Source organism: Durio zibethinus, chromosome 24, assembly GCF_047325235.1.
Source record: "Durio zibethinus cultivar Kanyao isolate XHJ-2024 chromosome 24, ASM4732523v1, whole genome shotgun sequence".
In the NCBI taxonomy this organism is placed as follows: Eukaryota; Viridiplantae; Streptophyta; class Magnoliopsida; order Malvales; family Malvaceae; genus Durio; species Durio zibethinus.
The window spans coordinates 4833836-4849630 of NC_143185.1; the positions used below are offsets into that span (position 1 = coordinate 4833836).

General features: G+C 31.2%; 1 protein-coding gene across 1 annotated transcript; it reads right to left on the bottom strand.

Moving 5' to 3' along the window:
• Nucleotides 1-715: 715 nt before the first annotated feature.
• Nucleotides 716-5455, bottom strand: LOC111316012 (protein LONGIFOLIA 1-like). Its single transcript, XM_022918026.2, has 5 exons — nucleotides 4714-5455; nucleotides 4305-4357; nucleotides 2244-4220; nucleotides 2018-2168; nucleotides 716-1725 (listed from the first exon to the last, which is right to left on the bottom strand). The coding sequence occupies exons 1-5, from the start codon at nucleotides 4865-4867 to the stop codon at nucleotides 908-910; spliced, it is 3153 nt and encodes a 1050-aa protein (XP_022773761.2). The 5' UTR covers nucleotides 4868-5455; the 3' UTR covers nucleotides 716-907.
• Nucleotides 5456-15795: the final 10340 nt, after the last annotated feature.

Below are 15795 nucleotides of genomic sequence, written 5' to 3' on the forward strand. Positions count from 1 at the left end.
TCAAACCCTAATCCGACCTACTATAACTTCTAGTCTATTGCAGAAATTGATAGCAACCAATAGTATTTAAAGATTACCTACTGCTATCATTTCTGCTTTCATCCTTTGATGTCAAACGTTGCCCTTCCCCTTCTCCATCCTCCATTTGCTTAGTATTTACAAATCTCCGCCAATGGTTTTTCCTTTATTACTGGTTGAAGATGTATTAGCATGGCGGTTGAAAGCAGAGTCAGAATTTGTGTTGGTTCACTTAAGAACATTGAATCAAATTTGGAGCAACCAGCTTTAGGTGACCATATATGTTCGAATTTGCTCGTTAAAATACAACTGCTCATTTAACTTAATTCTTTGAAGCATCTTGCAATAGATCATTGCTAGAGGTTATACATACCAACAAATGCTTTTCTTCACTCTAGGTGCTCTTATTTTTTAGGTTGAGGAGGTCTTGTTTAACAGTTAAGACTTATATAACCACTTGAAATGGTGATGGATGAACTCATTGTTCAATGCAAATGGTAAGCAGAGCAATAGCTCTCATGAGACATTGTACAAACAATATTTGCCATTACCCCTGGACCAACTCTCACCACCATTTGAAGCTTATTAAATTCTTTGATTATTTCTTTGTTAGTAGTTGAATAAGTTATGTGATATTTTCATATTGATATGCTTGATACAGATACTATCATTCACTTCCAAAATGAAGACGTCAAAATGGAGATAATACACGTCATATTCATAAGATTGCACTTTACATGAATTTCACAGACTTTTTAATTTACAAGTTGTCATCAAGTTTCATTCAAGTTTTATTTGCGACTATAGCCCTAAAGAATTTAAGAAAAAAGAAGAAATTTTGAAGTACAGTACCTTTCATCTCAAAAATATTAAAACATTATTAGAAATTCTACTTCAGAAGCAGTCGTCTGCAATGCCCACCAGGCTGCCCTTGTGAATTTGCTGCTTCACCACTGATAACTTCACATATCAAATCTTTGAAGATCAACCTCTCCACATCTAATACTACCCATGGAATATCACTCCTGCATTCTGTCCAATCCATTGATCCAAGCGTCAAATCTCCCCATAAGATGCTCTGCAGACTGTCATCCTCATCATCTAAGCTTATTTTTGATGCAGTTTGTAGTTTATCTATTTCTGAACATAAATCTCTTACCAGCTGCTGTCTTTTTGGTCTTCTATCCCCTAGCGCACTTGGTGAGGACCACTGCTTATAAGAGTTTTCCTTTTCTAATTTTCTGACTAGAATTTCATTAACTGCATCAAATATAAGCTGCCTGTGGTTCTTCTTAATGGGCTCTATCTGGTTGATCTTTCTGCCATTGGGTCTTCCATTTAGAAGCCCAATGCTTGCCTTGGTTTGTTCTAGTGCAGGGAACAAGTTAGGATTGATTAGATGACCTGATGGGTGAACCTGGTAAGCCATGAAGTTGGATTCAAGTTCGCTGAGGAGACCTGATGCCAACAATATTTCTGCAATGTATTTATGGTCTGGATTTGGACTATTGAAAACGGGTTCAATTTCATTGATAATGGACCGCTCATGGATAGAATCTAAGTTCCTGAGTTTCCGGACCAATTGGTGAATGTTTTTGGCTTTCACGTAATCTGTCTTGAACGTGTTACTGGTTTCTCTGCAGCTGGATAAGTGATTCAGACCTATAGGACTCCAAGCTGCTTCGTCAGGGATAAGACCCTTATCATCTGTCATAAAAAGAAAATGTGAAAAGGATTCAATCTATGAACTGGCCAAGCCTCCTGTAGAAAATAGTAGCTTCTTCAATTCATAAGTTGTATATGTTCTGCTTTCTACATTGATTTTGTGATTCTAGTAACTACAAACAATTTTTCTTTGTTGGTACTAGTACAAACTAATTTATTAATTGACTTGGTGGATGTCTGATTATTATAGCCATAATTTGCTTTTATGATGAACTCATTATAATTGAAGTTTCAGTTTAGCCACTTTATGCATAAATGGATATAAGAGCTTCACCTTCAAAGGCATTTGATTTTTTCTTCACAGGAGATGGTGATTCGTCTCCACAAAATGTGGCATCTAGAACAGAGATAGGACTAGGTTGTTCCAGGGCAGTTCTTGGAGGTTCTGCTATTGAATCACCTTCACTAAACCTTGCTGCTGGATTCTGAATGATAGAAATGTAAGCTGTTTAGGAGATGATCAAAATATTACATGAATGCAAAGAGGGAATAAGACTTACATTATACTTCTTTTCCTGTTTTTGGGAGACTGTACCCTCTATCTTGCAAGATCTGTCAGCACTTGTGACTTCAATGGCACCATAGGAGGCAGCGGACATATTACTTTCAGATTGCATTGAGCTAGCATCTCCTTGGTGACTCAAATCTCTCATGTCACTACTGATATCACTCAACTGGTCATCACTTCGCTGCAAATTGTGAGATTTATGCCTGGACTTCCAATTTGGCAAGCCTGACTCTGTTTGTAGTCTGCTTGATTGCTTTCTGCTCCTGCTCTCATCTGATGCTGGACTGGTGAGACGAGATTGCTTTTCCAATTCAAGCTTCTTCTTCTGTGGTTTAAGGCATGTGGTCTCTGAGCTCATTGCCAGCTTAAGGTTTTCTGGAGCAATAGGTGATGGCTCTTTCGAAGTTTGGTTGAATCCTAGAGTTCTGAGAGTATTCTTATCCCTTGAATGGAGTTGACTGAAAGGATCCCTAGGAGAATTGAGTCTTGGAGTTAAACCTTTAGATGATCGCTTGTCAACCTTTTCATTTCTGGTATCTGCAGGGCCGCTAGTGCGAAGCCTACTTAAACAGCCTGTTGCAACTACTGATGAACTAGAATTGCTGGCATTTTCCGTAAGTTTAGCTGGTTTTATAATCTTGACTGGGGATTTAAGGCAAGTTGGAGAACCAGTTCCCTTAACTGTGGCTGAAACTGCACTGCTACTCTGTAGCTTTCCCGAATTTGGTGCTTCTGAGCTCTGACCAAGGATGCTGTTTGTGTGAGACAAAGAGTTTGAAGTTTGGTCTTCTTTTCTGGTCTCTAAAATCTGTTTAGACTTCTGCATTGCTTCAAGTATTTGTTTAAGGGCTCTAAGATCCTTTCCCGACTTCTTGAACTCAAGTTCTGTCAACCTTTTCTCAATTTCACCATAAACAGTTTGAGAGGAGATTGGGGATTTCATTGGAGTCTCTCGACACTTCAAAGTTGATTTTTGACCCTTGCTTCCATCCAGCTGCTTCCATGGAGCCGGTTCATATGGGCATCTAGTTACAGGTTTCTTTGGGTCCGCATTTGTCAAACGGGGTGAGCTGGGTTCCTTTTTTGAATTTCTTGGAGAACCCGAAATCCAATTTCTCTTATTCTCATCAATTCTCGATGAGACTGAGAGGGGATCGTCTTTCAAATCTTGACAGGTTTTGATCGGTCGGCTTTGATTCCCATTGGTTAAAGTGGGGTCTGGCAATGCTTCCAACCCCATCAACTTGGCTACAATACTAGATGGTCCTTTGTAGCTTCCAGGTTCTTGCTGTTGGTTTCTTACATCTTTGGAGTCCATGCTACTTCTGTGCAGCTCTTCTAGAAGAAAATTTGATTTCATACTGTTGATGGAACCTTTTATGGAGCTTTCCCTACTATCCAATGATAACCTTGGGAAATCTCTGAACTTAATTTTAAGTGCATCTTGTGACCCCCTCCCATCATAAGAGAACCGAGGAGCATCCCTTTGTGGGAAAGTGAGAGAACCATTCCTGCATCCACTGGACGAACTAGACGCTTCATGAAGCTTAGAAAGAACATGACTTGATTCATTGAGACTGGTGTTCCTGGTCTTTGCAGGTTTTGGTGATTGCAAAGGCCTTGGCGAATCTATGTACTTCAAGGTTTGGTGGCGCCCTGCTGCCACTTTGGTTGCAGTTTTAATTGATAATCCACGGGCTTCTCTGTAGATGGAGTCTTTAACCACATTTCGGAGGTCAAGGGAATGTTGGTTTGATTGCAAAAAACCATTTGATTGATAATTGGATATTTCCTTCCTTGGGGTTTCAGGGAAAGTGGTTTGGCTCAATGAAGGTCGGTCTACTTGAGATGCTTTGCTCCATTCAGCAGATGAGAAACCAGATGAACAAGAAGAAGATGAAAGCGAGGTTCTGGGTGATTCAAAGGAGAATCCTTGTTTCTCCTTCACAGTCTTCTTCAGATTATTTTCCTGCAGGAGTAATGAAAGTTGCATTAGCTTTAACTATTTTTGTCGGTTCCTCCACAAATATAAGTGATTAGAATTATTTCTCACTTTTATCTTTTGTGAGTCAATCTTGGGCTCTTTTCCATGCTTGCCATTTGGACCTAGAGAAACACTGAATGTCAGCCATAGAAGGTAGCAATGTAGATGGTTTTAGACATTAAAATGTTGCAAAATAAACGTAGTAAAACAAAATTAATTTTCCAAGCCAATGCAGTATGAATGAAAATTCTTGTAGATGCAGACAGAAAAGGAAGAACTGAGAAAAATGTTACAAACTCTAACTTCATTCAGTACGTTGGTATTTTTCAAATTGGAGTTGAACATGCAGCTGAAATTAACAGAACTGGAAACCTCTTAAAATTCATGCTGTTTGGCCTAAAGATTCATGATAGAAATTCAGAAACGTTAACCTAAGCTAATCTCTCTTTACATCCTATAGAAAACTGAGAGAAATTACCTGAAGGAAGCCTTTTGTGGTTTGGACTGGCAATGCGTCGGCTACCAACGAAATAGTGGCGGTCAAAGAGCTGGAATAGTCCATTCATGCACCCAATCTGCTTTTGCAGATCTGGGTTTTCATCTGATAAAGAATACATAAACTTTGCAGACATGTTCAGTTCCTCTCTTCAACTTAACAAAAACAAACAGAACCTAAACTTTCTTCATCTGATAACATACATTGGCAGAAACCATGTAAAGGGTTTTTGTTGTTAAGGCTTCTGAATAAAATCTAGCTGCTTACATGTCAGGATTCTGAAATCTGAATGTTGATGTTTTATTTTTCTTTAACTCAGACATTTCTTTCTTTTGGGAGTCGTGTTTGGTGAGGTTTCAGAGAATTTTCAGAGTAATGACAGAAAGGAGAATGGGAGGGACACATTTAAAGATAAAAAGAGAAACTGATAGAACCCCACATTTTCTGTTCTTCCCTTTTGCAATGAGATAAAACGTTTTCTTGGGCTTCACAGAACAAGGTAGCCAATATCTTCCGCGAGAGGGGACCTCAAAAAAGAAAAAAAAAAACAAATAACAGTCACCGCCCTAATAGCCCCCACCTTCAAAGGACTAATCTAATCTATGAAGAAAGACTGCAGGGGAAGTTCTGCAGACCCCAAGAAGAGATGTTTTTTGGGTTTCCTCACCGAAGAAAAGAATGCTTTCTTTTGGCTCTCTCTAGGAATAAGGCAGCTAGAGTCTTTGAGTATTTAACAGGGGATGTTGGCTTATCATAGTTAGGCAAGGCAATGTGAAAATCTACTTATGAAAAGTAGTAGTGCCAATTTTTTATAAAGAAAATCGGAGTTGTAGTTTGAAAATTAAAAAATTAAATTAAATATTTAAATTTAAATATTAAATTTGTTAAATATTTTTATTTGATAATTTTAAATATAATATAATAATATGACATAAAAATAATATAAATAAAAAATATTAAAAAATATAATTTAAAATTTTAATAAAAGTTATTAATAAATTTAAAATATATATTTTATATTTTTATCTCTTAAAATATAATTTTTATGTAAAATAAAATATAAACATATAAATTTTTAATATTTTATATAACATAAATATATAAATTATTAGATCTTATATAAATTAATTAAATTAAATTTTTAATTGTACTGTCAACTTTTTTTTTCATATATTTAATATATGCGTAAGAAAGAGAGATTTAGAATACGTGGGTCAGATCTTTCTACGAAAGACTTTAACAAAAAAAATGGCGGGCAATAAATAATTGGAAAAAGAAAGAGGTTGGAGCTGGAGTTGTGGTCGGAGGTGTGATTATGTGAACAGGTGGGTCTCAGATCTGGTTTGGTAATTTTCTCCCACTTCCATGTGGACAAAATAATGTGGTGGGTCAGCCGTCTGGACCTCTCCCTCATGAGCATGTGGAGTCTGTCAGAGAGCGGCAACAACACCGTCGACTTATAAGAAGAAAGTGGATTTATGTACTGGAAAGCTGCCCTTTTTCAACCATTCTCTTCAGCTCTCAGCTTTAATTTACCAATAGTACTACCCATTGGATTCCACTCTTGGATTTTAACGTAACACGTTACAACCTAACACTACACAGAGAGGAAATGCTAATGTTCAAGAGTCTAATTGTACGATTACTTAAAAATTAAGTATTGAATATGGAGATTTAACACCTACCATCCCTTCTACTTTCATCTTATAAATTTTTTTTTATAAAAAAAAATATATGTAGATATAATTTCTTTTATTACAAAAAAATTAATATCCTTACAAGGGAAAGAAAGATGACAGGATTGAATTCATGACTATGTAACTTTTAACCCGTCTCTTAATTAGATTAAGAGAGGAAAGTCGATATAATATTATTTATTTTCAAACAAGATAGCATCACTCACATAAATGTTGATATCCTATTGTGATTTCAATGATGAACGTATGTAAGGTTCCTGGCTGAGATGCAATAGTCATTAGTGGCTAAAAACACTTGTCTCGTTCTGTGGTGGTTCGATGTGTTCGGATTAAATCTTTAATTCTACTCTAAAAGGATGATAATAAACAAATAAGAAAAAAATTTAAAGAACATACAAGATTTATAACGATTTACTTTCAATGTAAAAGTAATATCCATTTGTACTCGTTGAAGATTTTTATTGTAATGATTGAAAGATTACAAATGCTTGATAGCCCTTTAAATAAAGTATAAGGAATCAAATTATATATGTGAAAATCCCAAAATACTCTTACTAATAATATTTTTACATATAAAATTTTTTTAATGGGCTTTGTCCTCTTAAAACCTTTAGGAGGGGGTTTACCACCTCCATCCAAGCCCTACCTCAATTTTACCATGAAAGTCAATTGGCATGTTGACTCTACATAAGGACAATGAATTTCAAGAGGCTATACTCATCTTAACACGATAAACTACTTGAAAACTTCAAACCACTTGGTTTCTTTCATAGATAAGGTTAATATGCACTAAGATAGGATCATTCAGTATAATTAAACCATATTTATTATCTAAAATCTGTAATCTGTAATCTGTGCTGTTAGATATTGTCATGGGTGCAGAACATAAATAAACTGTATAAATTTTATCACTTGCCACATTGTTCCGTGTTGCTCCAACACTTCATGTTTCTTGATTTTCCATGTACGACGCATATTTGATCGACGAGGATATGACTTTTTAACCCTTGAAATAAAAGTAAAAAGTAAAAACATAGTAAACAAAACGTATTTGTGTTGGAAACATATGATCTGTATCCTTCAATTACCAGCCCTAGAATCATAGTTGGTGATAATAGTTGCACAAATCTACCATGTGATTCAAGATTAATAGGGAAAAGAGTGATAGAGAGAAGGCTATTGAATTATAACATGATACGCAAGAATGCTGGTGGCTAGACAATCATTTAATGTAATTTTGGCAACTTAGGAGTGAATGCGATCAACACCTGTTAGCACTGATATGTCCAAACCTAGGATTACATAACTTCGACCTCATTTAACAAAATGGGCTCCCCAACCTCTATCTTGTACAATTTTATAATCTTCCTATAATTAACAGTTTATAATATGGAGAAATAGCTGCATATAATGTCTTCTGTCTAGCACTTGGTCGATTATGGCTAAGGCACTATTGCTTTCTTACTTTAGGTTTAGAATTGGTGAATTAATCATTTATAGTGTTCAATTACATTTTTCATAGTATCATATCGAAGTTTTGATGCTTTCATTTTGATAAATTTTGATAAATATGAGAAATGACTATTATTTTGTACATTAACGGTGAAATTTTTTAACAAATTGTTTATAGGAAATTGCCAACATATTGATTTAATAGTTATGTAAATATTTAATTTTTGTAATTATAGCCTAATGCAAATGTAATAGTCTTCTAAATTCAGTTGTGAAGTTTAAAAATTTTACTATCATAGAATAATTTCTCTGTCTACCATGAAGATGGTTCATTCTCTTATCTAATATTCGAATAATTGATCTTTCAAGATAGTACATTGATCAATAGGATGGTCCAAAAAATGCTTACTATTTATGTTATAAGAACATAATTTTACATTGAATAGGCATGGTAAAGAGACAGGCAAAGAGGTGAATGGGTACTGCTGGAGCTGCAAATCAAACATACTTACATTCAGACAGATTATCAACCGAGGTCCATGAAAGATTCTATTACTTCGATTGGGAAGATATCTAGGTTTGTTTTTTTCTTCACAATGTTAAATTTTCCTCTTTCCTTTTTTTCTTTTTTTCCTTTTGGAGCATAAGTTGGGAGTTATTATATGATGATTTCCATGTATATATCCCCATAATTTCCATGTAAAAGCAACAGGGTGGTCCTATCCTATAAAAAAAAAATCACAAAATTTACTAGGTTTTTGTCTTTGTTTTTGTTTTTTTCTTGTTTGGTTTTTGTTTTCATCCTAGAATATTTTATTTGCACAATTGTCTAATATTAGTTTCCGTTTGTTTTATGAAAATTGACTTTCAAAAAATAATTTTCATATTTTCAAGTGTTTGTTTGACAGAAAATTGATTGGTCAACGAAAAATGACTTACTAACCAATAGAAAATGAAGTCACTTTTCTAAAAATTATCTTATGAATTTGAAAGAGAGAAAACATTTTTTGGAAAAGAATTATATGTGAGTATGTATATTTATTAATACTTTTAGGCATAATTTTACTTATAAAAAATATTATAATAATAAATAAATAAATAATATTATATTACAATGTATTAATAAATAATATTATATGAATAAATAATATACTATTAATATAATATATTCATAAAAAAATATTATATTAATAAATAATATTAAGAAATAATAATAAAATATTAATAAATAAAATTATATTAATAAATAATATAATAATAAATATTATTAATTTAATTAATAAATATTATAATAATATATGAGTAAAAAATATATTATTAATATCATATATTAATAAATATTATTAATAGATAATATATTAATATATTAATAAATAATATAACGAATAATAAATAGTTTTATTTTAAGTATTTATTATATTAACATAATATTTTAATATTAAAATTATTATTAAAATATAATTATTTTTTAATATTAATAATAAATAATTTTAATATATTTTAATAATAAATAATTTTTAATATTTTAATAGTTATATTAATATTATTTTAAAAAATAGATTTTTTAGAAAATAACTAAACAATGAAAAATATGTTTCATTAACTCATCCAAATAGCAAAAAATCTCTTTAATTCAAAAAATATAAACATTTTTCAAAAATTATTTTTTAAAAATTATTTTTTATGAAACAAAGGACCCTTAATTACTTCAACCTTGACACTAGAAATATATGCCATGCAAGATGGAAATACTTAAATGTTCAATATGACTATCCAAAGGATTGTTTTTTATATTTGCAATTAATAGGATGGTTTTTCATTTGGTCAAATTTTTGAAAACTTAATAAAATTAGTGAGATTTTTAGTGCCCAAACATTTAATTTATTAATCGATGTATGATCTCTTTTTTTTTTTAAATAAAGTTTGAATCTTCTCTTATTAAATTAAAAAAATAAAAAAGAGATATAACAAAATTTTACTATCAATGTATTTAATAATTTTTTATTTATTTAATTACCTTATTCCACTAGCAATTTTTTCACCACTTCATGTCAATAAGGGTCTTTTATTTTTCTTTTTCTTTTTTTTATCAAAGAAAAAATAGTTGGTTTAATCCTTTTACCCACGTTGATGTCAAGAAAGAGGAAATTTCTAAGTACCAATCATTGTCTTTAAAATAAAAGAAAATTAATTCCCTTATAGGTTCTACGAGTCATCCTCAAGAAGATATTTCAATGGCCTAACTTGAATCTTAAGATTTTAATTTAAATAATGAGATGAATGAATATTATGTCTTATTATGTAATTCAAAAAATTATATGTACAAAAAATGTAAAATTTTCATTAACCTAGTTTTGTGTTTTTTTTTTTTTTTTGGAAATACAAAAATTAACAAAATTCATAAAATTCACAAAAATTAAAAAAAAAAAAAGTTGTCTTTTATTTTTAACTAATTTCAATTATAAAAATTAGGGTTGGCATCGGGTCGGGTTCGGGGCGGGTTTTGCTCGCCCCGAACCCAACCTGACTTTATTCTTAAAAAACCCGAACCCGACCCTACCCGAAAAATTTTTGTTTTTTCATACCCGAACCTGAACCCGAACCCGACCCGACACTATATAAATCGTACCCGACCCGATCAGACCCGAAATTAATAAAATATTATTTTTTAAATATAAATATTTAAAAATATCATTATATAAATATATATATAATTAAAAAAATTAAAAAATTAATTTAAAAAATTATTTTTATATATATATCGGGTCGGGTAGGGTCGGGTTTGCCTAAAACCCGACCTCGACCCGACCCGACCCCGATTTTATCTTCATGCTACCCGACCCGACCCCGACTCAACCCCCGATTTTCAAAAACAAAAAACCGACCTTAAAAAATCGGGTCAGACCAAAACCCGTCGGGTACGAATTTTTTTGCCTTCCCTAATAAAAATGCATTTTTAATATAGTTTAAGTAAGAGAATAAGTGGAAATAAGATCTAGCCATCTAGGGATATTTCGATTATATTTAAAAATGGATAAAAATAATTATTATAATATTAGAGAATGAATTGCATGATCAATTTCATTAGACAGAAGGGCTAAAGGGCATCACGTGCTTTTGCCTACCAAATGAGTTGTACGACCAATTGTGCTTGTAGCATCTTGGAAACTGCTGTCTACCAATTTTATATTTGCCCCCTTAATTTTTTTTATCAACTTTGGTTTTATTATTAGATATTATTAGCACACTATTGAAAGTTGTATTGCTTGCGTAATCATAATTTTTTTTGTAAGAAAAAATTTGAGTCAAATAAATTGTACAAATTTTAAGTTAAAATAAAATATGCCATATTTGATAATTTAATATAGGTGATTGTAAGTCATGATCGTGCATTCAAAATGATCCTAACAAATGATCATTAACAAGATTCAAATTTAAAATTTTTTTTATCAAAGATCTTAATCAATTGAATCATTCATTTATTGGTATTTTATTCAATTCAAAAAAACAATAATGATATGTAGTTGATGATGATGGATGAAATGCAAAGATAGGGAAAAGGAGATGCAAAACCACATGCTAAAGGTAGGAGAATCACATGAAGGGTGCCTACGCTTCATCAGGCAAGCAGGGACCAAACACCAACTAAGCCATCTCCATCCTAAAACTAGGTTTCTAAAGAGCTGTTTTACCTTATCAAGCCAACCTTGATTGGCACATGAATGTTCCTTTAACCCAAATAAACCACGTGAATCACCAATTTTAATTAATTTCTTTTGTTAGTTTTCTAAGTCAACACCAAAATTGGGATAAACCATCCCACAAGGAGTTTTTGAGATCAGAATAAAGAATTTTTTGGTCAAAGATTGAAGAGGGAAATTTTAAAATGCAACAAAAGCAAGTAGTAGTATTTTTATTCAATAACCTAAAAGGCAGGTTCATGCTCATATTCCAAGGTATTTTCATAAAGGAGCCTGGATAGTGTGACCATTAAACAAGGGGAGGCTTGGGTTTATTTTTTATTGTGGGGTTAAGTCAACATTCCATCTTATCCCTTTTCTCACATGTGAAAGATAATTATTTCAAATCTTTACATATATAACCTCCAAAAAATTAGATTTTACAATTTTAAATCCAATACTAGATACAAAAATAAAACAAAAAAAAAATATAAAAGCAACATAATTTATAATTTTAGAAAAATTATATATTTATGAAATAAAAATAAAAATTTGTGTTTTATTTTTGACGTATCGACATAATTATGATATAATAATTTTTGTATTATATATTTATATTTGATATAAAATAAAAATAATACGTGGAAACAAATTGTTAAGTTTATAACAAACTGAAGTAGAAATTTTTGAAAAATCATGTTGCTTTCCAACTTCCTATATGCATTGTAGTTTGTTTATGCCAAATTAAGGAAGGACATGCCCATTGGTGAGAATGGCTTAGTACCCAAGCCAAGAAATTGCTTGAACAAATTGAACTAAATGACAGGTTGTGGTCCTGCGAGATCATTGAACTTGCATATGCAACTCCTTTAATTATACCAAAAATAAAATTTAATGATCCTTGCCACATGTACCAAGCAGCATTTCAACCACTAAAGGATTAGTGATTTTTAACGCAAAATGTGGCAGATTAAAATGCATCTTAATGAGATTTGCAGCACATTGCAAAAAATGAGAAAGAGAAGGTCAAGGAAAAAATATGACACAATCAAAATTGACAGTTCATTAGCAGCAAGAGTTACCTATACTTCACGTGCATGCCCACTTACCATATCTTGATCAATCAGATATGGTTAGAAAACTCTAATTCTTCACTTCATTGCATCATTAATGAAGATTCTTGCTTGATTATACTAATTACCATATCTTGATTAATCTGATATAGTTAGGAAACTCTAATCTTTCCCAATTGAACAATATTTGTAAATCAAGAGTCTAATTAAACTTTCTTTCTTCACTTCAATGAATCTTTAATGAAGATTCTTATTTGTTTGGTTCATGGGGACCTTTCTATTGGTGGGTTCAAATAAATAAGCATTCTGTCACTATTGTAATTGTCATACATGTATCAGTTTAAGATAAGTTGTTAGGGATAGCAAGGGATAATAAATAAATAAATATTTGGTATTATTTAATTTGATTTGATTATATTGAATTCGGATATTTATAAACGGAATCGAATAATAAATTTATCATCTGTAACGAATTTAGATTGATTTTAAATAGTGATATCTAAGTTCATTTAAATTTTTTAACGATAGTATTAGATATCTGAATTTATCGTTTATTTGCGTATATAAAATATATAAAATTTTATGTTTGTGAAAGGGTTAAAATCTTAACAAACAATCTTTATTTATTATTAAGAGTAAATTTAAATTTTATTTATTTTATATTCAAAAAAATTAAGGATATTTTAATAAATTTGAATATTTAACATATAATACTTATTTAATTAGATATGAATTTGAATAATAATATTATATTTAAACAAATAAGTAAACAAAATCAAATATCATTAAAATTAAATAAATACAAATAAAAATATTTAAAAAATAACATATGTCCATTTCGTGACCATTCTTAATTGAAATATGGTATGTTAACAGTACAGTAACCCTTGGTCTGTTATTTTCTACAGCCAGGCACAAGATTTTACAGTAGGGTCAGCTGGGAATGGGCAATGGACCTTAAAAGCTTGTAAAGTCAATACCAACTTCTTTGAAGTGGTAAATTAGAGCAAGAGAAAATGATGGTATTTGATACAAAGCCATGAAAATGCAGACAGCAGCTTGCATGCAGCTTTAGTAACCATTTGGATTCAACCGGATTTACGATGACATACGATTAAATTTATTGTATCATTAATTATATTTAAATATTAATTTTAATAAAATTAAATTAATATAAATTTTTTAATTTTTTTTATTATAATTATAATAATTTTTAATATTATTTTTAATCTCATCATAATTAATTTTATCATTAATCCAAATAAAACTTTACCCATAAGATGTCATGATTTTACTAAACTTGAAGACTTTTTATTTGTTATGTTCCACCACTTTGTTCATAAAAAAAAAAAAAAAAAAAGGATTAAACTAAAGGAATATTACTATATCAATTCTACCAGAAAAAGCAGGAATGATTTGACAGTTATTGTTTCTGTTCATTGGATAAGCACACTTCAAATGTGGTAAAGCACATTTATTTTGTGAATTTATTGGTGATTTGAAGCGCCAAAAAAAAAAAAAGAAAAAATTCAGCTGGCCATTTTAATACTAATCATGCCATTGCTAGTACGTTCACTACTCCTTGGGTACGGAGTCCTGACCTAAAGCTCTTTCCCACCCTTTACCCTTTGCAAGACATTATTTTAAAGATGTAAATTTTTTTTTTTTGAGTATCAAAGGGGGTTAGTGTCCGAATAAAGGGAGAGGGTATGGCGGGGATTGAACCCTCGCCTAGATGATTTTCTGACGGCCTCTTAACATTTGGGCTAAGAGGGGAAAGTCAAAGATGTAAATTAACTATATATAAAAGAATCTTTTTGTGATTTCATGATTTTTTTTTAATTAATAAATTTAAAAATATTATTTATAATTATTTATTAAATTTAATAAATAATTATAAATAAATAAAAATTAAATTTATTTATAAATTATTTATCAAATATTTTATTCATTTACACCATAAACATTAGAAGACTAATTTATCGATTGTCTATTTAAAAAACTTTCCTGCCCTCTGTGAAAGACATTTGAAGCCTGCTGAAACTTTTTTTTATATTTTGTAAAACTTCTAACATTTTCCTTCTGTTACTCTCTATTCAATGATTTCTGCCTGAAATTTTCTTTCCCTCGGCCCAAATGTGATGAACAAACACAGTTGTAGCAAAGCTAACTCTTCTAATTTAGCTTACTAAACGCTTTCTCTCCTCAAATTTGCCATCAGTCCAAGCCGAAACCACAAGTCATCCTCCCATTGGACTCTTGTTTTTCTTTTAAATGGTGAAATGTTGAATCCTTGACGGACATAAACGACCAAGCGTAAGAAAGAAAGGGACAAATATAACATCATCAAGGGATGGTTTTGGTTACATGGTTTGACATCATTGGAGGCAAAAGGACCTCTTACAATTGAAAAAAGCTTAAGTTGAAAAAATGTAATTAGAAAATATGATTAAAAATTTTTAAGTATTTAATATTATTATAAAGAAATGTTGAGTAATTGAAATGTTTAAAAAAATTCATAAAATAATAAAATATATGAATAATATAGTGATTTTCTATTCCAAATGCATTTTTTCACTGCACAAACATTTCTTAAAGAGTTTTTTTTTTTTTGGTGGATAAATCAAGTTTTTTAATTGAAATCCCTTTTTTTTTTTTTTTTGTTTAGCATTAAAATTAAGTCAAAAGTAACATTTGAATATAAAAATTATTTTCAACAGCAATGCTAAATTAAGCCGAGATTATAAGATAGTTTTGAATTAACTTCATCCCTGCTCATGATGTTCCTGGGTTATGACAGGAAAATCCATATGCATTACACCCCAAAAGCCCTTGCTTTTTTGCAGGCCAACCCACAAATATACGTGAAGTAGGTTGCCCTGCAGTTACCCTTCCTAACAACGTCCAACACTCAATCAGTACCAGGCTGTCGAAAGAAGAGGACGTTGCAATTTGATATGATTTCCTAGGTCTTATCAGCTGACATTCACTCCATGATTCTCAACATAATGTTAATCCAATCCCAATCCAACTAGAGTCTGAGTTGATGTTTGCAACAGGACTTAAAACAAATGAACTAAATCATACAAAGTTGGCATCTCAAGTCCCTAACACTCATTGATTGGAGCTCCATAGTTTGTCAAAAAGGCAAAGAGATGTTAA

What these genes read in the sequence shown, in the direction of transcription:
- LOC111316012 (XM_022918026.2), bottom strand. Translation starts at nt 4,867, where the DNA reads ATGTCTGCAAAGTTTATGTATTCTTTATCAGATGAAAACCCAGATCTG. An exon ending in TTGACTCACAAAAGATAAAA is followed by an intron (nt 4,221 to 4,304) that starts GTGAGAAATAAT and finishes TTACTCCTGCAG; the next exon opens with GAAAATAATCTGAAGAAGAC. An exon ending in AAAATCAAATGCCTTTGAAG is followed by an intron (nt 1,726 to 2,017) that starts GTGAAGCTCTTA and finishes TTTTTATGACAG; the next exon opens with ATGATAAGGGTCTTATCCCT.